This window comes from Takifugu flavidus, chromosome 18 (genome assembly GCF_003711565.1).
Source record: "Takifugu flavidus isolate HTHZ2018 chromosome 18, ASM371156v2, whole genome shotgun sequence".
NCBI classification, from domain to species: domain Eukaryota; kingdom Metazoa; phylum Chordata; class Actinopteri; order Tetraodontiformes; family Tetraodontidae; genus Takifugu; species Takifugu flavidus.
The window spans coordinates 7,943,109-7,966,176 of record NC_079537.1 but is presented as its reverse complement, the minus strand read 5'-3'; the positions used below and the strand labels follow the sequence as shown (position 1 = coordinate 7,966,176).

The window sequence follows — 23,068 nt, the reverse complement described above, 5'->3', positions numbered from 1 at the left end:
TAATTAGTGGAATTTTAATGAAAGTTTACATCTGAAACAAAGTATGTACCAATTCCTAACAGATACGCTTAAACGATTTTGTTTTACCTATTTATTTTAACTATAGGGTGGGAAACCCTGCATAAATATCACCGCTGGTAATATGATTGTAATAACACCTTTTAGGCGTTGTTGTGTCTACATCGATCCTGCCAACTCGTGCATGTATTAATTCCTGTTTGTGGCCTTTCGTGACATTTGAAGGACGTATTTCGGGGAGTTGGAGCGTTATTTCTCCCCAGGCAACTTGATGAGCTTCTACGTGACGCACGGTGGGACACAGGTTTACGTCAGGGCGTCAGCGCGCGACACCTCCTCCTCCCCCCTCAGTCTCGCTGGGAAGAAAAAAAAAAACTTTTTTTTTGTATCGGAGGAATCAACAGCCGCCATCTTGACGCGGCTCGGAATCGGGATTTCGGGGAGAGCATTAATTTTAAAAACCGATCGGAGCTACTCAGACCGGGTCCAAACGACCTTTTTCGTCAAGAAGGTTAAATGCTGCGGCGTCCAGCGGCAATAAATTCCGATATCTGATGATTACACGGGCTTTAGTCGTCTCGAAAGCTCACAGTATATTTGATTTCCCTGTTAGAGAGCGCCGTATCTCCGTCCCGAGACGCTGTGTTTATTGGGAGACAGCGACGAAAAAAATAAGGCACGCCATAGAAAATATTTTTTGAATTTAGTTCGTTTTATTTACGACCACGTTTGGTTTTATGGCCGTTCGATTCTGTAGCGAAAAACATGATTCTTTACCGACGTGAACCCGGTGGCCAGCGGGGTAAGGAATTTGCTCACGTCGTTTGTAGTATTTTATAATTGGTTTTTTATTTATTTTTCTTCGACTAAAGCAATTTTTGGACGTAATTATTGAGGTTAATTATGTGGGTGTTGGGTGTTGGATTATCATGGGGTGATCTTCGGTGGCGAAGCGTGGCGCTGTTGCCTTTCTTTTGAATCTTTTTTTACTCAAGGCAGCGTTTCACCTCGTCTGCCTCTCCAGCGTAAAAGAACTCCTAAATTGCTCGTTTACGTAAAGCTTTAGGAAATTTTGCGAGTTACTAAGGACCGGACGTCGTCACGTTGGATTCATCTTGCTGTTTTTTTTTTCTATTCATCACCAATTCATAAAATTTACTGATCAGGATGGCTGACAATCTTCTGGATGTGGTCGGACCCCCCACTGCAAAGCGTCCCAAGCTGAATTCACCTCTCTCAGGATCAGATGGGACAGGTAAGCAGGAAAATTGGAAAAGACAACAACCCCAAAACAAGTGTAACTGGCTTAAACGGTCTGCTAGCTGCTAGAAATGCTGTCTTAAACAGAGGATCGGGGCTCCGTGAAATTTTATGCGGATTAAGTTGCTGTGGAATGTGCTTAAATACATATACATATATACACACATATAAAATCCTAGATTTGCTGCCTCTTCCTCCTTTGAAAACCACTGATCAGTGAGAGTTGTCACGGTTCTGTGTTCATTGGGGTCGTTTCCCCACCATCACCAAATCCGTTTACATGGAATGCGACTACAGGCGTCGCATTTTTTTATTTCTCTAAATATTCCTACATTTCACAATTGCCCGCGTGCATTTATGAAAGCACGAAGCGCGTTGTGCAGAGTCCTGCTGGGCACTAGAGGGTGAAAGTTGCTGGGGTAGAGATCTAAAACCGACCCCAGTTTTACTCCCACATCCAGGTACAGGGGCTGAAGTGGATTTATTCAAGAGATCCAAGTTTGTGCACAACTGCTGTAGTAAGACAGAATACTGTCATTTAGCCCCGGGATCTGTCTTCACCAGTCTAACCTGTAAAGCAACTTTGCAGGATTGCTCAGAAAAATATTGAATTGATGAAGTTGTCATCTTTTGTGTAATGAACTGGTGAGTTTGCCACCCGTGCAGATTTTTAATATAGGGTCTCCACTTTATATGGCAGCCACGTGTGTTGATGTGATTAGTTCTTACTACAATGCTGCTTTAGCAAATTTAGCTCACCCAAGTTGTATATTGTTACCTCTGCTCAGGAGGTTATGCGACAGCCAAAGTTTTGTGACGTTGCAAGTGGGAGCTCTCCAAGGAATCATGGTCTGTAATCTGCTGCCTCAACCAGCTATCCTTTCACAGAAACGAACCCTCGGGTACAAAACAAGCCATATACGCTGCCAAACTCATTGGAGGTATTCCAGTCAATTGGAATAGCTCACAACTCACAATATGTGGGGAAATGAAAATGTCCAGATGGTCTGCATGCTCCAAGTGCTTGTAGTTAATAATGTTTGTGGCAAATTAACGCTACCTCATTTATGCCTTTTAAATATTTAATTCATTTTGTGTAGTTCCTTCATTTATGTGAACATCTTTTTTTGTTCACACTATAAGAAAAAGTGAGATCGTCTGCATCAGACGCATTTACTGATGTAAACGATATTATGAATGGTTTTAGAAGAATTTTAATATTGGTAGACGCAATGCTGACGTCTTGCTATGCACACTGTTGTGGTGGATCTCCTGGTGAGGAATCTAGCGATACAATAAGTTCACCAATTTAAAATGAAGGAGATTTAAAGATTTATTGCCTGTGCAAAAGCTGATTATTTCATCTTATTTGTGCACCTAAAACCCTCAATAACCAATCAGTGTCAATAATCAAGTCTCATGAAAGGACACTGGAGCTTCACAATGGTGGAACCAGAAAGCAAAAGTAAGGAATTACTTAGGCAGGTTTAATTAAACACAAGTTTGTTTGTTTGGCTTTGAGTTAACCTGATATATGGACAAACTGTTTAATAACAAACTGTTATTAAACTGATAGTTTAAGGGGATAAATACATGATGTTTTTTAGAAAGTCTACTGTACTTTCACAAATATAGTTGTGTCTACTTACTGCTGCCTGTCAGTGTACAAGTTAGCAAAAGGCTGCTTAATACAACCCGCCTGCAGATTTCCACTTTCCTACTGTTGCTCTACGTCTTTGGAGTTAATCAAGTGCTTAATTGGAGAAAAAAAAGAGATTTGCTTATATTCATATACTTTTTTCAGTGAAGAGTTTGCAACAAAAGTGTCGTGTCTGGTCTTACACTTCACAATGGAAAAGTGAGTGATGCTTCTAAAGAGTGACTCTGCAGTGAATTTCTATTAACCTTTTTCTCTTTCTTCTTAGACCTCGTATCTCTGCTTGACCTGGAAAATGACCTTCCAGATGAGCTCATCCCAAATGGAGACTTAGGATTGGGACTGTCCTCTAATGGTGGTCCAGGTGGAGGAGGCACTGGCCTCCATGCTGTTGTCCCTGATGCAGCTGCCAAACACAAGCAGTTGTCTGAACTTCTTCGGTCAGGAAGCTCTTCTCTTTCGGGATCGGGCACCCTACAGGGAGGCATGGTGGGAAGTCAGCTTGGTGCTGTGCTTGGCAAAGGCCCACTTGGACAGGGCTCTACCAACCACCAGACTCAGAAAGGTGGGGTAGCTGCTGGACAGGGCAATGGAAGCCCGGGCATGTGCTTCAACCAGACTATGCTGAACAGTGGACAGGGTCATGGGGTGATGGGTCAAGCTGGACAAGTCATGAATGGGACCCTGGGACCAGCAGGTCGAGGCAGACCTGGCATGCAGTACCAGGGTCAAGGCATGCCGTCTTCACAGGGAGCTGGAGTTGGGGGCAGCGTGCTGGCTGAAACACTCGCACAGGGTGGAGCGCAGCTCGGTAACCACAACGTGCTGAATGCTCAGCAAGCTGGAACCATGAATAAGGTGAGTTTCATTTAGACATTCGGTTTCTCTCCAACATGGCAACAATCAAGCAATTTGAACTTTTTAGAAACAGAAAGGTAGAAAGTGTATCAGTGTCATCTTTACAGATGCTTGCCATAGATCTTTTTCCCACACTCATTAGTTTACAGTAGCAGATTTCTTACCGACGGGCAGATTTTGCTTGAACCGCCTTTTGTAGAACCTCAGCGTGGCGTAAGTTGAAATGTTGGAGTCTTGTTGCAGTGTGTCAACACTGACGTGACTTCTGTCAGGTTCTTTCCTGTATTCCAGGTGTGCCGCCTCGTTATGTAGAGAGCTTTAAGCTGACTTGCTTGTTGAAGAAGCATTTTGTTACAAGTTTCCCCAGTCTAGATACAAGAACACGACTATAAAAAAAAATGAACTAGTGTATTACTATATTCTGTGTTTGCAACGCGTGCTTATCGTCCCCTGCCTTTTTAATTTGTGCAATAGTTTGTGGGTATGCTGAAGAAAGAGAATCACTGGAGCGAGTCCTTGTGCAAGAGATGAGTCTTGAGATGGTGCTTGTGTGACTGGGAGTAAAGCAGCAGGCAGGCATCTGTGTGGATGGTGGCGCGGGGGGGGGGGGGGGGAGGGGCAGCCTGCAACACAGTGGTGTGCTCTATTGCTGAGTCGGCTGCTAATCTGTACTGTGTCCTACCAAAACACAACCCAAATTCTCTTTCGGCTGAAATGAGTTCCTCTTTCTGTGTTGGAGTGCTATATTTTTTTTAATGAACACTGGCTTAGAAGTGGTTGGTTCGTGCATACCACTGATCACGTGAATGCACAATTAAGATAGATAAACAGATTTTTGTTTTTATGCTGTTACAGTCATTTTCAAATATATTGCGAAGAACTACCTGATGAGGATTCTGGAGGACCAAGTCCATGTGCTGAAGAATGCAGATTACTGAACAGACGTGATGCGTTCCTCAGCCGTTTGTGACTCCAAACTTGTTTATTTCAACGCTTCCGTTTTGGTTTTGATCAATTGGATAAAGGAGCAAAGAGAAGTTAGAAGAAATGGGCGGACGATGCGGTCCAAACACTTTTGAGCGTATTTGCAGAGGAAGAAATTGGGTGGGAATATGAGCGCGTGAAATGACGACGACGTTAGATTGTGAAGGACCGGAGCCTGTTTATGTGACAGAACGGAGTGACTGCAGAGTTGTCAACATTGCCTATGTTGAAGTTTAATGCTGCCACACCGACGGATCAGTCATTTCATGTCGGGACACGTCACCTGAGCAACCAACCGTAGCGCTTTATGGGCAGTGCTGTGGATTACTCACCAGCTTCCTGTTTGGTTGTGCATTGGGCGCCATGGTGGAAGGCAAAAGGGGGGAGTTGGTCCACCTCTCACAACTCCACCTCCATCGTATGGAATTGGTTCAGCTTTTCCCTAAATGACAAAGCGCAAACATTGGTCATTTACAAAGTTTGCACAGACATAGTTTTCACTTTGAATGGAACTTTTATCAACAAAAATAGAGTCTGTGGACCTTCATCACTCTGGCCTCATATTTTTGCCAAATGTCACTTTGGTCAACAATAATTGCATTATATATTTTTTTTATAGTAATCATCACATAGCTTGAAACCAAAGCAAACCACATTAACAAGCATTTGCTAAAAGCACTCTGTTGGCAATATTGCACAATTTAAGTGAATATCCCTTAAAGATCCCGTCCCTTTTCGATTGTTACTGGTTGCTGCTCCCAATCATCGAACGTTCAAAGGATTATCAAAACTTACCCCAAATTCTGAAAGGGCAAAATGAATCGCAGCATGCGTTGCAGCTTTTATGGCTGAGGATCTACGCCGATAATCAATTAACAAGGGCCTTTAAACTATGATGTGGCTGTTGGGCCAAAATACAGACTCCCAAAGTGAAAATATTTCCTATTTCCATCCTGAAACTAAACCTAAACCACAGCAATGGAATCGCTGAAGACAGTGGGCCGAGTCGCTCTGACGTGTGATTTATGATGTCAGTTGCGACTTAACATTAAAAATTGTACAATGTTTCACAAGTAACTTCAGAATGAGGGGAAAAACATCCTATATGGCAAAAAAGAATGAATAAAGATGCATTAATAATCATTTTAATTGTAATCGTATCTTACATGGCACACCATTACTGTATTTATGCAAAGTGTAAATATCCACAGTATCGCACGTAAAGACATTAAGGACTCTTTTACCCGTTTCGAGAGAGCCTGAAAACGATATGAAAGGGGGTTGTAGAGTGTTTTGAAAACTCTACATTGTCGTGTAAACGTTCACTGTTGTAATCACATCCTTCCTTAAAGTTCCAAGGAGGAAAGTGCACCTGCACACGTGCATGATTGGACCATTACTGCTGCCTATCAGTCTGGCATGTGCATTACAGAATTTTTGTATCTCCATGTGCGCTGATGTTGTTTTTGATACATTTGTATCAACCGTACATGGTGAACTGTTTAGTTATGACAGGCCCCCCAGTCCATAGGTGAGGGTAGGAACAAAGATCGACCGGTAAATCGAGAGCGTGGCCTTTCGGCGAATCATCACCTATGGTCATGAGCTTTGGGTAATGACCGAACGAACAAGATCACGGCTACAAGCGGCCGAAATGAGCTTCCTCCGTAGGGTGGCTGGGCTCTCCCTTAGAGATAGGGTGAGAAGCTCTGCCATCCGGGAGGAGCTCGGAGTAGAGTCGCTGCTCCTCTGCGTTGAGAGGAGCCAGATGAGGTGGCTTGGGCGTCTAGTTAGGATGCCCCCCTGGGCGCCTCCCTGGTGAGGTGTTCAGGGCATGTCCCTCCGGTAGGAGACCCCGGGAAGACCCAGGACACGTTGGAGAGACTGTCTCTCGACTGGTCTGGGAACGCTTGGGGATCCCTCCGGATGAGCTGGAAGAAGTAGCTGGGGAGAGCGAAGTCTGGGCTTCTCTTCTTAGACTGCTGCCCCCGCGACCCGACCCTGGATAAGCGGTAGAGGATGGATGGATGGATGGATGGATGAAGGCCCCCCAGTCGTTGTGTGTCTTGCTTAAAAATGTGCTGCACAACCATAACTGAAATTTGTAGGACCTAGAGGACAATAGTGCATCCATGCTCAGAAATGGGTACAGTCCACTGTGGAAAATAATTGTGGACAGATTTGAAAATAGTACATTTACCACTCTGCTAAATGAGTTCAACACTAAAACCCACCACTGGTTTTTAAATACCACTGACTCAGGAAAAAGCCCAAAATTAAGAAAGTTTAGGATTGCGATTTAAACACTTTTTCACAGCCCACCTGGTGATGATGTGAGACAGTAACAACATGATTAAGTGACTCATTTATCACTCTAGTATGGTTTCCATTTTTCCTTTATAGATGGGGATGTCGGGGGCTCCATTTGGCCAGCAGTATGGCCAGGCTGGGGTCCAGCAGATGGGGACAGCGGGTGTTAATGGCCAACAACTACAGAACAAGACAGCACTTTCCAACAATCTTCCTCAATTCTCCAATGAGCTAAAGGGAGCTGGGAGTGTGCCAAACATGGTAAGTGTCAAGCCTGGTTTCGCCTCCCCCTCCTGAGTTGGAACTCTCTGCGACCAATGCAGAGACACGCCGTGCACCTCCCAAAAAATGTTACTACACAGAAAGGGATTTTAATCCACTGGCGCTGTGATTGGTTTGCCAAATTACAGAATTTGCGGTTGTGGCTTCTCCAGCTTTACTTTGTTTTGTATCGTAAATTTTATTATTTATCACTAAGGTGATCTAAATCCGTTACCTATGCAATTAAAGGAATCAAAAATGTCTGGTCATGGAATATCCTCTAAACCCATCTGAGATTGAAAAAATTGGAATATCTCATGTGTGCTGTTTGCTAGACCAGACTTTCTAGTCAAATTAAAACATGCATGCTAGCGTGTATTTAGCAATGTGCTCATGTTATTTTTTGATCAGTTCTCCATTGAACACATCATGTTCCTTCTCGTCATTGTCAGTCAGTCTCGTTGCCATGCAGCTCCTCATAAATCATGCTAGCTTTTTTTTGTGAAAAACGGCAAGCTGAAAAGGCATTTACAGAATTTGGAACTCGGTGCACACGTGAGGCGCACTGCATTTTAAGGCGCCCCGTCCATTTTCGAGAAAATCTAAGACTTTTAAGTGTGCCTTATGGTCGGGAAAAATATGGTAATTAATGATGGGTGCCCCTCTTTGCTCATTTGGATCTAAATTTGGGAAATTGCTTAGTGAGAAACACCCAACAGTCCTCTAAAAATGCCACGCCTTCTACACTGTTTTGGTGGGAAGTTGCAAAGGGAACCAGACCGCCAAAGTGTAAATAACAAACCCCATCTGCGTAACAAACATGTTAAGTTGCCAATAGATTACACAATAGATAAATTAGCCCTTCCCACAAATCTCTTGACAAACACAGGGTCTTAAGAGAACAAGAGAATGAGATTTTTTTTTAGGAAATTTTCATATTGGGGGTGAAACTGGGCGGTCAAGGAGGAAGAAAATCGAATTGTTCATGATCTTAAATAGGGATGTGCTCGGGCTGCCCCCCTAAAATTCATAATATCGCATAAATTGAATCCCTTCAGGTTAACAGTACATATCGTGATATAAACATTAGTGTAAAAATTGTAACTGAAATGTTCCTGAATGGATCATTTAGTCAATTAGCAAAGCATAGTTGATTTTTTATTTTTTTTTTATTTTTATTTTTTTAAAGAAGAAAGAAACAACTAATCTAAGTAATCTTGAGGACATTTATTGTGCAGATCTTAAATAGAGTTTTAAATAAGCAGTTTTCTATAGTGCAAAATAGGGAAAATGTCATTTGCTCACTTCAAGAACACAAACACAAAGTGGGCTTTGATCTGCTCTCCGCTGCTTTTTTTAGCAGCGTGTCAGCCGGGTCGCTACGCAACTTCTCAAGTTTAGATCCAAATGAGCAAACATTAATTACTACAGCCAATCACTTTCATTTTAATTCCACTTGTTTGGTTATCAAAGAGCACATGCAAGACATCACTTTTGGAGAAGACTCAGAAAACACTCTATGAGCAAGCTATAAGAAAACAGACCAGATATTGCTTTTGATGTTTATCCTTAATTGGTCTGTATGAGGTTCTATGACCAGCTTTTTTGACCAGTTTATTTTGAATTAATGAGGAACAAATTTAGATCACCTTGGTCATACTGTTAAACGTTAGGATACAATACGAATTCAATCAACCGCAAATCAGTTTACCAGTTTATCAGGGATATTCACTTAAATTTACACACTACCGCAGGCCAAATTTAGACAATTGTACAAATTGGTTACATGTATTATTTATTATATTCTGCGCCCAACTAATCTTGAAAATCTATTCTGTATCTGGCAAAAATTGTTGTACAGTCCACTGTTGTGGAGTTGCTGGTGATGAGTACAAATGTCCTTGCACTTGCAGTACCTGAGATGTGCACAATGGAGGATATAGATGTTACTCCTTGATAGATTATTGTCCCAGAAATAAAATAAAAAAAATCCACATCCTTTACGCACCATATTTAATTCTTTTTCTCTTAGCAGACGAAGGTAGCCAACCCCAATCAACCTATCTCCAAGTCACCGCAGCAAAATGCTGAATTATTTTCCCCTCAATCATCGTAACATTCTTAACCATGACATAGACGGCATCACGCCAGCCCCTTTCTCGTCAGGAGAGTCGGGCAATGCCAAGAATCAGCAAGGGTCAGCTGATCACGTACCCCGGGAGCAATGTTAAAATGGTAACAAAAAATGAGATGACCCTGATTCGGCAGATACAAGGTTTCCTGCCTTTTTTGTTAGCTCAAGTCCCTGATTTATTTTTTTTGTTCAAAAAGCCTAAAATATAGCATGTATTCCAGTCTGAGCCTGATTGAATTTTGCTGTTCTTTTGCAGCCCCAGCTGCAGCAACAGGTAGGCTCAGTGGGAATGGTACCTGGGGTTGGTGGTGTGTCGGCAGGTCCAACAGCTGACCCTGAGAAGCGCAAACTCATTCAGCAGCAGCTGGTCCTGTTGCTCCATGCACATAAGTGCCAACGGCGGGAACAGGCCAACGGAGAGGTGAGGGCCTGTTCACTACCCCATTGCCGTACCATGAAAAACGTCCTCAACCACATGACCCATTGCCAGGCTGGCAAGTCCTGCCAGGGTAAGCGTTTTCTTTTTTTAAACGTTCCTTTCAAATAAAAACTTTTATCCAAGTATAACCATCTATTTGTCCTTTTCTTCTGCCATCAGTGGCTCATTGTGCATCATCCCGACAAATCATCTCTCACTGGAAGAACTGTACACGGCATGACTGTCCAGTATGCCTGCCTTTAAAGAATGCTACTGACAAGAGGAACCAGCAATGTGAGCAACTGCAATGTATTTATGTGTTGTTATTTTACAGAAATAGGATTTCCTTTAGATGGTTTTATATTTTTTGTTGTGAAAGTAGATGCCAATAAATACAGATCAATATTGTATGATATGAAGTGGTGCCACCTGCAGGTTGTTTCTGTGCTGGCTTGCTGAGTGAACGGGCTTCACCGGAGAGAGGATTCCTCTAGAAAGGCCCAGCCTGTAATGTGACACCCAAGGGAGGGGCTCCTGGGTTTGCAATGAGTGGGGGCAGGGTCTTAGGACAGCTTGAGCTGTGATTGGCCATAAAGGCCCTTTGACAGATTTAAATCCCCCCCCCTCCCAAAGTGAGCATGTTCGCTCTCAGCAGTCAACACAGCAGGTAGCTGCAGGGATTTCTAATCAGAAAAAAAGTCTTTTGCCCTTAAGATATTGTAAATTCCAGCAGAAATGTGTCTTATTGCTTAGCAAAATAGCTCAATGTTATGAAAATTTAATTTTTTAGGAAACAATAGTAGGCCTGACCTTTTGATCTTTGAAAGAAGCAAATGTGCTGCTTGGCGTAGGTCTAATTTCTAGCTGCATCTATGATTAATGTCAATATGGTTTACATCAGTTATTGAGCTTTCTATGATTTCAATGCATGTAATATATTGTCAAACATTTTTTTTCTCATCAGCCATGCTAGGTTCTCCTGGGGCTGGCCTGCAGAATCCAATTAGCACAGTAGGACCCGGTCAGCCTACTCCCACAGCCATTAGCAGTGCAGCCACACACATTGACCCAAGCTCCATGCAGAGGGCCTACGCTGCCCTTGGTCTGCCATATGGGAATCAGTCCCCTGCTCAGGTCCAGGGTCTCAGTCAACAGAAACTCCAGGGCACTCAACATCAGCAGCTGCAAAATATGAACCCACTAGGTACAGAACTTGTATGACAATCTTGCTTTATTTTTTGGGGAGATATATATATTTGAGAGGTGCAGTTAATATGTAGCCAGTCCATTTCTTGTAGCATTGTGATTAATCTTTTGTCTTTATCAGGCACTAATCAGATAAACCCAATGGCAGGAAGCATGGGTGTCCCCTCTTCGGACCAGACTGGCATGCACTCGGATGGCACGCTACCAACTACAGTCAGCAAGTGAGCATCAAAATGCGGCTGTTGCTACCAAATGATGCCATTGACACCTTTTCCTTCACCAGTCCTCATAAAGTGACATTTTGATTTGATGTTCCTGTTGAAGCCACATGTTCATTGTCTGTTAGCCTCTTACTGGGTTTAACTTAAACATTTTTTTCTCTTTAGCCAGCTGATGCCAGATGGGTCAATAGGAGGTGGTGTGGGAAACTTGCCTGCTGCTGCCCCCCTTTCTGCTACAGGGGTAAGGAAGGCCTGGCATGAGCATGTCACTCAGGACCTGCGCACCCACCTGGTGCACAAACTGTAAGTCAAGAAATAAAAAGTAACTGAATAAAACTATACACAATGTTCTTAGTTTTTTTCTTGTCATCTTCAGTGTACAAGCCATATTCCCCACACCAGACCCTGCAGCGCTGAAGGACAGACGAATGGAGAACCTGGTGGCATATGCCCGGAAAGTTGAGGGTGACATGTATGAATCTGCTAATAGCAGGGTAATTATAATGTGCAATGTCTCTTCCTCGTGAGAAAATGTTGCATCCTAAATTTGTTATGCTTGGGCATTTACATTTAAATTTAGTAATTTTTTTGTTATGTCTTCACCTTCATAGGATGAGTATTACCATTTACTGGCAGAGAAAATCTACAAAATTCAGAAAGAACTAGAGGAGAAGAGACGATCACGACTCCAAAAGCAGCCTGGCATGATGGGCAACGCTGGTCCTCAACAGCCTGTTATGACTCAGTCAAACGCCATGGGCCCCGGACAAACAATCCGACCTCCCAGTTAGTAGATTCACTCATCTAGATTTTGGATGACTGTGTGAATGGACAGGGGATTTGATTGTCGGATTAGTGCAGAACATTTCTGTAACATTTCTGACAGATGCTTGCAATTGATGCTGGTATATCCTTTCTCTCAGATGGTCCTGTGTCTATGCCCAACATGCCAAATCAAATACTGAGCCGCATGCAGGTGCCTCAAGGTATATTTCTTGGTCTTTTTATCTAAGCAAGGATTAACTCTTTCTGTAATAATATTCCAATTTAGGAAGGCTTCACAAATATGAAAAAATATTTTACAAAAACTCAGATATTACATTAATTATTGCACTAGTTTTGCTTCAGGGCTTAATTTGGTATATAATTGATCCACTGAATGTGTTGGGTTTAAAAGTGCTTGTTCACTGCTGCTGTCAGTCCTTTAGGACAGGAATAACTAAATTAAATTACATATCCTATTTGTAATCAACTCATTATGTAAATCTGTTTTCCCCCAGGAATCAATCAGTTCAACCCAATAGCAATGCAGAATGCACAGATGTCGCAGGCACCCATGGGAGCACGTGCTCCATCCCCTATGAACCATCCACAACAGATCAACATGAACTCTGTCTCAACGGTTAGATATTATTTTTTATGTTGGTCCAGTCAAATTACTCTTAATGATTTTTTTTTTGTTTTACATTTTATTGGTCCAAGAAAATCCTCTGATTGTGAAGTTCCTCACAGACTGTCTTTATTATTTTGACCACTATCATTTCTTCTTTGTACTGAATAGTGTTGATTTTTTTTATTTAGCAAATGGTTTTAAAGGAAGCTACACAAGTAATAACTGTTCAATTAATACAAATATCATAAGAACTGTAAGTTAATTATTTAAAAACGTGCAAACATTTGATAACACCTGAGATTTATGCATGTTTTTGGTAACACAGTTGAGTCAAAAAAATAGGGATTTATGTTTTCACAGATAATATAGAAATATAGTCCTAAATGTTTACCACATGTCAGTTTCATACGCATATGAATGAAAAACATGGACTACATGCTTATTTATGCATATATGCTCCATTGAGGTTATTTTCTACAATACTGTATACTTAATGCTTATTCCCATAATAATCTTTTTAAAATGTCTATTACAGATGGGAATGTCGCCCTCAAGGATGCCTCAGACTCAAGGAATGATGGGTAGTCATGCCAATAACATGGTACCTCAACCAGCAAACCAGGGCCAGTTTCTGTCACAGGGCCAGTTCACAGGACCTGCAGGGGGAGCAATGAATGTAGGATTGGGCCAGCCAAAAACTCAGCCTGCTGTCTCACAGGTAGGGATATTTGTGCTGGATATTAGTGCACCTACCTATGTTTATCCGCATTGTTCCCCAGTTACTGTCACTGGGTTGCACTGTGTGAGGCCTGAAGTGTTCTGGTATGGTTAATGTTACCTTTTTTGTTCAACAGCCTCAAAATGCTAACATCCCTCTGAATGCACTGGGATCACTTGGCTCCCAGCTGCCCTGTGGCCCTGCATCCCAGACCCCTCTGCGTGCCACTCCACCACCCAATACCTCTGCCAGCCTGCAGACTCAACAGCAGCAAGCAGCAGCAGCACCACCACCACCACCACCACCTTGTTTCTGCACAGCAGCAGGTTCCAATGCAGCCTCCGACCCCTGTCTCTGCGAGTGGCCCCTCCACCACACCCACACACATACCCAGTAGCCTCCCTAGCCTTCCACAAGCCATGAGCACAACCCCTGAACCCTCCTTGCCGCTTACACCCCTGCAGCCTCAGACAGAGCCTTCCAGCCAGATGCAGCAGCCCAGCTCAGTGCAAGCCCAGCACCCCAGCACGCCGGTGAGCTAATAGTTTTTGCTGTTACAGTCTTACATTTCTCTTCATGTTATAGCGCCATTGAAGACCATTCTCTTTTGCAATTATGAGTGACTAGAAACCTAAAACACAATTTGAATCTCAATAGTTATGGGAAATAAACAATCAATTTTGTACGCACACATAGCATGCTTAAAATGAAGAGGACTTCTTGTGTGATTAAAGGAATCAGTATAGTAATTCAACACAATTTGGAAGGAGAGTCATGGCATACTAACATACAAACCACTCCCTTATCCAGTTGCCTTTCCATTTGTGACAGTAATATTGACTGTTTCTTGTGGATTAAGGCTAAAAATCTCAGATACTATAAAATCATATTTCATAACAAAAAATAAACTCGAATTAATTTGGTATTTCTTCTTTATAAACATTATTTTTTTCTCATTTATTTCCTGCCCAGTCATCCCAGGCAGCAGCAAGTATAGATAACAGAGTGCCCACTCCAGCTTCTGTTGCCGAGCTGAGCTCGCAGCAGGCACTGCCAGACATGAACAGCACTGAATCCACATTTCAAATAAAAAAGGAAGAAGACGACAACACTGTAGGGAAAAAACAATTGGATATAAAAATGGAGGTATTGTATTCACAGTTTTTGAAGATAATTTTCTAATCCATAGGTAAAGCATGTGTTGTCTGTGAATCTATTCTTTACTCAGCAGTATAGAATCAAGATAGCTGGTTGACAGTATTTCTTTTAATGTAACAGGATGATGAAATCAAACCTCCATTGGCGAAGAAGGAGGAACCAGTTATAGCAGAACCAAAGCAGGAAATGACCGAATCTGCGGAGAATAAGACAGAGATCAAGACAGAACCCAAAGAGGAGGACGACAATGGAGCTAGTAGCACGTCGGCTGCCTCCGCCACGCAGAATCGCAAAAAAGGTGGGGACAGAGATATTGTATGTATGTTAAAAATGTACTTAACAGGAGTTGAATAAAATGATCATCTACAGATATTGCTCTGCTATTTCTGTGAAGTGTATTTTAATATAATAAATATTTCCCCAGTTTTTAAGCCGGAAGAGCTGAGGCAAGCCCTAATGCCTACACTGGAGGCTCTTTACAGACAAGATCCAGAATCACTGCCCTTCAGACAACCTGTAGACCCCATGCTATTGGGAATCCCTGTGAGTATATTCAATTACACACTGTCATATGTCGATTCTGATTTGACAAAAATACAGGACAAATACAGATTAGCTCAGTTTGAGCTTATAACACTCCTTGTCTTGCTGCACAGGACTACTTTGATATAGTGAAGAATCCCATTGACTTATCCACAATTAAACGGAAGTTGGACACGGGTCAGTACCAGGAACCCTGGCAGTACGTGGACGATGTGTGGCTCATGTTTAACAACGCCTGGCTGTACAACCGCAAAACATCCCGAGTTTATAAATACTGTACAAAACTGGCAGAGGTGTTTGAAGCAGAGATTGATCCTGTCATGCAGGGCTTGGGCTACTGCTGCGGAAGGAAGGTAAGAAAACTGGGATGAGTCAAATACGAAACCCCCACATGAATAAATGTTTTTTCCCCATCTCGTTAAATTCTTTGTGCATGTAAATCAAGGGTGACAGTTAAAATGATTATTAACTCATGTCTGGTCTTTCTACAGTACGAGTTCTCACCCCAAACTCTGTGTTGTTATGGCAAGCAACTGTGTACAATATCCAGGGATGGTACTTACTACAGCTACCAGAACAGGTAAAAACCATATACTAACAGTATATACATCATTAAATGCTTCTACTCATTATACCCCTGCATCTCTGGCATAAAACCTGACCAAAAAAGCTGCAACAGTCAAGATCCAGGTCAATGGTTGGTTTTTAAAACTGCACTTAAAAGCCTCATATTGACTGGACAGATTTGCCACCAAAGCTCCCCCTGCTGGATGCAGTCTTTTATTGCATTTTAAATTATTGAAAGGCCTCATGTTGAACTGATTCTTTCACTTTCACCACTAAACTGTTAACAACCAGTTATATAAATGTCAACAGTATTTGGAAATACCCTCATCTGTATTCAATATTTTCAATCTATGACTTATTCCGTCTTCATTATTATATCACATTTATTTCTTGTCAATTGTGAATGTGTGCCATTTTTAGGAAATCATTGTAGGTTCTTTCTTGTGTCCATCATCTTTTATATGTTGTAATAGGATGTTTGTGCTTTTGCTTTTTTGTCACTTATTAAAAGTGATTTCTATTTCTTTTAACACATCATGACATCACTAACCTTCTACCCCCTGTGTTCTGGTTTTACCTTTGGTTTTACTGGATATGCTGGCTTCCGTTCAACCAAATATGGCCTTATTGCCAACAGGTATCATTTCTGTGAAAAGTGCTTCAATGAAATCCAGGGGAACAGTGTGACTCTGGGGGAAGACCCAGCACAACCACAGACGTAAGTCAAAGACCCTCAGTGGCCATCTGCTCCCTAATGATCTTCTTGGATTGTGTGGATGCTTTCCTTATGGGCTGCATTTTGTGCTTTATCTCACCTTTTAACCTGATTGCTTTTTTGCAGGATGATATCCAAAGAACAGTTTGAAAAGAAGAAAAATGACACATTGGATGCTGAACCGTAAGTTCTGCACAGACTGTGACTCCCTATTACCATGCTAGTATTTTAGTATATTTTATGTCCAGAACACCAAAAAACCCAAATGTTTATTGTTGCAGATTTGTTGAATGTAAAGACTGTGGGAGGAAGATGCATCAAATCTGCGTTCTGCACTACGATGTGATTTGGCCATCTGGGTAAGGATCTTTGTGGCAGCATAAACGTAGTCCTGAGATGATAAATTAATGTAGTCGATGATTTGCTAACAAAATTCATTCTGCACAATGTCTGTGTACTTAACATACACTCTTTATTTTCATCTAGCTTTATCTGTGATAACTGTCTAAAGAAGTCTGGCAAGACAAAAAAGGATAACAAATTTTCAGCCAGAAGTAAGCAATGAAAAGTACTAATGTGTTCTTTTGTCCCTGAACTTTGATAATTTGTGAATTAACACAATCATGATTTTAAAGGGTTGCAAACCACGAAGTTGGGAACGTACATTGAGGACAGAGTGAATAAGTATTTGAAAAGACAGAATCACCCCGAGGCTGGTGAAGTGTTTGTGCGAGTGGTGGCCAGCTCAGACAAAACTGTGGAAATCAAGCCTGGCATGAAGTCCAGGTACAGATTTTTCTTGCTGCTGCCCATCTTTTTTTAATTAAAAAAAAAAAAAATCATCTTGTATGCTTCTTAAATTCTGCCCATTATTGTACAACAATATTCTCATCAGTAGGATACGTTAGTAGAATGTCCTTGTAAATTTAATTACCTGTATGTCCCAGGAAGACGTTTGTGGATAAAAATGATTTGTTCTTATGGAAAGCAGCCTGTTTAAGGATAAATAAAAATGCACTATTGCTTGACTTTTATTTCTGCAGGTTTGTGGACTCAGGGGAGATGGTGGAGACCTTTCCTTACAGAACCAAAGCACTTTTTGCATTTGAGGAAATAGATGGGGTGGACGTTTGTTTCTTTGGCATGCATGTCCAGGAATATGGCTCTGAGTGTCCCTTTCCCAATACCAGGTGAACAGTTAACACATTAATGCACAATTCCTTTGGTTTAAAGAATACTTTATTAATTAATTGTATTCATTGCAGACGGGTCTACATATCATACCTCGATAGTGTTCATTTCTTTAAACCACGTTTGCTGAGGACTGCAGTGTACCATGAGATCCTAATAGGGTACCTGGAGTATGTCAGAAAGCTTGGGTGAGTTGATGGTTGTCATGATGTAGTGTGGGACAAGTTTTACAGATGTTGTAATCTCTGTATTGTGATCTGTTAGTTATGTGACTGGTCACATCTGGGCGTGCCCTCCTGGTGAAGGAGATGACTACATCTTCCACTGTCACCCACCTGACCAAAAGATTCCCAAACCCAAGAGGCTTCAAGAGTGGTACAAAAAAATGCTGGACAAGGCTTTTGCTGAAAGGATCATACATGACTACAAAGTATGAAAGTTATCTCAGATTCTGTCTTTAAAGAATACTCTGATATTCGATTTTTGTTCTGACTGGTGCCAACCATTATGTCAATTTAGGACATTTTTAAGCAAGCAACAGAAGACAGATTGACGAGTGCCAATGAACTGCCATATTTTGAGGGTGACTTTTGGCCTAACGTACTCGAGGAGAGTATTAAGGAGCTCGAACAGGAGGAGGAGGAGCGCAAGAAGGAAGAAAACACGGCCTCCACTGAAACAACAGAAGTAAGTAAATGAATAACTGGAGTGGGTTAATCTGCAGCTGTTGGTTCATTTTCCCCAAGAAGTCTAATTTTTTGTGATGATGTGAGGTTAGCTAGGTTATCTCTTTTGATTACATTTAAGTAATTATTAATTCAAGTAGAAAGCCAAGGTTGTTTATGCTAGCTAGCTGCTGTGGGTTTACAGTGTCCTTGCACGCTGGAGTACTCACCTCGGGTAATGAATCTAACTACTGCCCCTCCACAGGGCAGTCAGTGTTTTCAGACCCTTTTACTTTTTTCCACATTGTATATTGTTCCACGATCAATATTCTGTGACGGCAAAGTGAGACTTTTGATTATTTTTTTTTTGTAAATTTATTATAAGAGTGGATGAAATATTGAATTGAAGTATCTGGAGCCCAACCCATGAAAGATGGACTTTGATTCTGGGGTTCTTCCATTTCTCTCAATAATCTGTACATGTCTCTGCATCTCGAGTGGGCTGCACTTGGTGGCAAATTCAACAGATCTGGAAGAGCTACAAATAAACATCCACTGCTCTGACAGTTCCCAAGAGCAACGCGACAGAAGGCTGAAATATAAGGAATTATGAAAAAGTTGATGGGTCAAAGTATTCATGCTACTGATGCTGCTGCAGAAGAGTCAATGTTTAAGGTTTTCAATTGTTGGTACTGATACTTTGCATTTAAAGTTGTCTGTCTATTTTTAGGGAGCCCATCCAGACAGCAAGAATGCCAAAAAGAAAAATAATAAAAAAACCAACAAAAACAAGAGCAGCATCAGTCGAGCTAACAAGAAAAAGCCTGGAATGCCTAATGTAGCCAATGACCTCTCCCAGAAACTCTATGCCACTATGGAAAAGCATAAGGAGGTAAGAAGCAATGCTAATAGCAACTTTTATTATTTATCCCTGATTATTATTTAATGAAACAGCAGTACTTAAAAAATGTCATGGGAATTTAATAAAACGTATGTTTTGGGAATTCACGGGTCTTTCTGTGTCCTGTTACTAGGTGTTTTTTGTAATACATCTACATGCTGGGCCAGTTATCAACACACTGCCACCCATAATTGACCCTGACCCTATGTTGACCTGTGACCTGATGGATGGTCGAGATGCCTTTTTGACTCTGGCAAGGGACAAGCACTGGGAGTTCAGTTCACTAAGGAGGTGCCAATGGAGCACGATGTGTATGCTAGTAGAACTGCACAACCAGGGCCAGGACCGCTTTGTGTACACTTGCAATGAATGCAAGCACCATGTTGAGACTCGCTGGCACTGCACCGTCTGTGAGGTGAGGCATAATTCCATTTCAAAGGATTTTTTTAAAATGGTTTATATTTTAAGTGTTATTAGCATTAAGATCACAAATTACTCTTAATGTTATCTGTCTCTGTCTAGGACTATGACCTATGCATTAACTGCTACAACGCAAAGGGCCATGAACATCAAATGGTGAAGTGGGGCCTGGGTCTAGATGATGATAGCAGTGGTCAGGGGGGAGAGGCCTCCAAGAGTCCACAGGAGAGCCGTCGCCTCAGTATTCAGCGCTGTATCCAGTCCTTGGTCCATGCATGCCAGTGTCGCAATGCCAATTGCTCTTTGCCATCATGCCAGAAGATGAAGAGAGTGGTTCAGCACACAAAGGGTTGCAAGCGCAAGACCAATGGAGGATGCCCTGTTTGCAAGCAGCTCATCGCTTTATGTTGTTATCATGCCAAGAACTGTCAAGAGAACAAGTGTCCTGTTCCCTTCTGTCTCAACATCAAGCACAAGCTACATCAGCAGCAGCTGCAGCACAGGCTTCAGCAGGCTCAGATGATGCGCCGCAGAATGGCCACCATGGCTGGAAGGGGCATGCCCATGCCATCTCCACCTACCTCAGCTGCACCTGATACTCCTAACTCTGCGCAGCAGCCGAACACACCCCAGACCCCTCAACCTATGCCCAATCAGCCCCAGCAACACCAGCCCCCAAATTCTGCTAATATTGCTCAAGGCTTTGCTAACAGTCATGGCAGCCAGCCCCCAACACCGGTTCCCCAGGGCAAACTGGGGCCACAGTCCTCTCCCCTGCATCAGCAGCAGTCCCCTCTGCCTAATATGCCACATCAACAGCAGCCTCAGCCTCCCTCACAGCAGCAGCAGCAGCAGCAACAACAACAACAACAACAACAGCAACAGCAGCAGCAGCAGCAACAGCAGCCTTTGCTGGCAGCCCTAAAAGTGGCCAGGCAGATCGAGATGGTAGCCAAAGTAAAGCAGCAGCAACAGAATTATGCCATGAATGGCATCCCGATGAACCACCCTCGAATGATGGGGCCCATGCAGGGCCAAATGCAGATGATGCAGGGGCCGCGAGGACCCCAGGTCATGCAGGCTATGCAGCAGGGCCAGTGGGCTCCAGGAATGCAGAACCCCCAGGGTCATCAACAACAGGTTACTTCACAGCAAGGCCCTATGGTGGCTCCCCAGCAGGCTCAGGGAACTCCCATGACCCAGCAGGGCCAACTCATGCAGAGGCCAATGATGCCACAGCAACATGGTCTCCAAATGCCTGGAGTCATCCCTCCCCAAGGGCCCTCACAGCAGGGCATGACACCACAGCAGCATAATATGCCACGTGGGATACCTGGAAATATTGCTCCCAGTGCACTGCAGGAATTATTGCGTACACTTAAATCTCCCAACTCTCCTCAGCAGCAACACCAGGTCCTGACCATCCTCAAATCCAACCCCCACCTCATGGCTGCGTTCATCAAACAGAGGACGGCCAAGTACCAAGCAAACCAGCAACAGCAGCAGGTCCAACCGCAGCAGAACCCTCAGGCCATGATGGGACCCCAAGCCGGAATGCAGAGCATGGCAGGCATAGCAAACCAGGTACCGAGACCTGGGATGGCACCTCAGCAGCAATCTCAGCAGGCAGGCCCCCAGGGGATGCCAGCCATGGGCCCTCAAGGCCAGATGATGAATACTGCCCAAAACGGTAATCCTCAACTGTACCGCAGACAGCAGCAGCTGCTCAGGATGCAACAGATGCAGCAGCAGGGAGCGATGCCTCAAGGCCACGGCCAGTTCCCCCAACAGCAGCCAGGCCCAGCGAGCTACTCGCAGCTCCGGATGCAGCAGCAAATGACTATGCAAGGAGGTGGGGGAGCCATGGGACAGCTTCCTCCTACACCCCAAATGGGCCAACCTGGCATGGGCATGGACGGTGCCCAGAACCTCCTCCAGCAGCGCATGCTTCAGCAGCAGCAGCAGCAGCAGCAACTGTTGAAGCAGCAGATGGGATCTCCAGCGCAGACAAACTCAATGAGTCCACAACCTCACATGCTCCAGGGCCAGGGCCAGGGGGCCGCTCACTTACCGGGCCAAACCATGGCAAACCAGGTGCGCTCCCCTGCTCCAGTGCAATCTCCCCGTCCTCCTTCGCAGCAGCCGCCACATTCCAGTCCATCTCCGCGGATACAGCCTCAGCCCTCGCCTCAGCACAGCGCGCTTCACTCCGGCTCCCCCCACCCGAGCCTTGGAGGACCCATGTCAGGCCCCATGGAGCAGGGACACATGGGGACGCCAGAGCAGAGCGCCATGCTCCCACAACTTAACACGCCAAACCGAGGGGGTCTGAATAATGACACAAATATGGTGGGTGACACCACAGGAGACACGCTAGAGAGATTTGTTGAACAATTGTAGCATTTTGTAACAGAAGGACTTGTTCTGGATTTGACTGATACCTTTTTGTACTTCCTAATGTACAAAGCTGAAACAATTTGAGTCATATGAGGCCTACAAGACTGTGAACTCTTCTTAAATCGTTGGACAGCTTTTTCTTCCAAGAGAGTGATTTAGTAATTGCTGTTATAAAGAAGACAGAGACGCAAAGAATATATTTTTTGGTTCTGACCAGTCATGCAAAAATTTGCCCTGGTCTCACATGTTGTTTTTATTTGATCTTTCTTTGTTTTGCTCTGATCTTTTTAACAAAACTCAAAACAAAAATATTTCATTTTATTATCTTTTTTTTTTGTACCTTTGCGAATTAATATTGTATTTGTGTTAACAGGACTGTAAAATTATTTGTCTGGGATTTTTATTTGCCAGGTTTCACCTCTTGGTCAGTTTCTTAGTTCTTGGCTAATTTATTCTAATATGCCATTTTTCATAAGGACTGCCTTTGGGAAAGCCTTAATTTCTTTCCTGTTTGCAGAGTTTATGGAGGATTATTGTAATTGTATAGATCTAGGAAATATTGCACACACCCAAACACAGAAAGCAGGTGTAAGAAAAACCTGCATTAAGTCTTGTTATTGTTCACAGGTGCCAGAATCTTGTTTTTACTGGCTTGAACCCTGAAAATGTCTTGCAAATGTGGGGGGAGGGAGGGCTTTGACTCTTCAGTCTAAAGAACTTTTCATTAAATAATAAACCTCTTGCCTGTGGTTGGAAAAAAACTTGTTTGACTGCTAATTTGGTTTCAGAGTATTTTGCAACATTTTCTGTCCTGCATTAAACTTGAATTGAAATGAACTGTTCTCTTAATGTACATGATGCAGCTAGGCAGTACTGTAAATATATGGGAAAATAAGAATGACGTCACTGTACAAACTGGTTCAAATGGCTCATTTAATACTTCTATAACATATTGTTTAATAAACCTGTGTGCTACAGACTCTAGTTCAATGTGTTTCGCCTGAACTTTTGGCATTATTGTTGTTAGCTGATCTTGGACTTTTACAACAAAGTTATTGATCACAGTGCTATAT

At 42.9% G+C, this 23,068-nt stretch overlaps 1 protein-coding gene across 1 annotated transcript; it reads left to right on the top strand.

Annotated features, from left to right (window-relative positions):
• The first annotated feature begins 397 nt into the window (after positions 1-397).
• Positions 398-22,979, top strand: crebbpb (CREB binding protein b). Its single transcript, XM_057015745.1, is given in 32 exon segments — positions 398-1,273; positions 3,204-3,793; positions 7,181-7,348; positions 9,739-9,991; positions 10,081-10,194; positions 10,865-11,104; positions 11,228-11,327; positions 11,493-11,630; positions 11,704-11,821; positions 11,939-12,113; positions 12,251-12,313; positions 12,608-12,729; positions 13,256-13,438; positions 13,575-13,708; positions 13,710-13,971; positions 14,411-14,584; positions 14,717-14,894; positions 15,021-15,139; positions 15,253-15,492; positions 15,631-15,719; positions 16,344-16,424; positions 16,548-16,604; positions 16,703-16,780; positions 16,908-16,975; positions 17,057-17,207; positions 17,465-17,611; positions 17,687-17,800; positions 17,877-18,042; positions 18,132-18,299; positions 19,008-19,169; positions 19,312-19,593; positions 19,701-22,979. Coding segments are annotated over 32 exon segments (7,320 nt in total). The 5' UTR covers positions 398-1,185; the 3' UTR covers positions 21,999-22,979.
• The last annotated feature ends 89 nt before the right edge of the window (positions 22,980-23,068 follow it).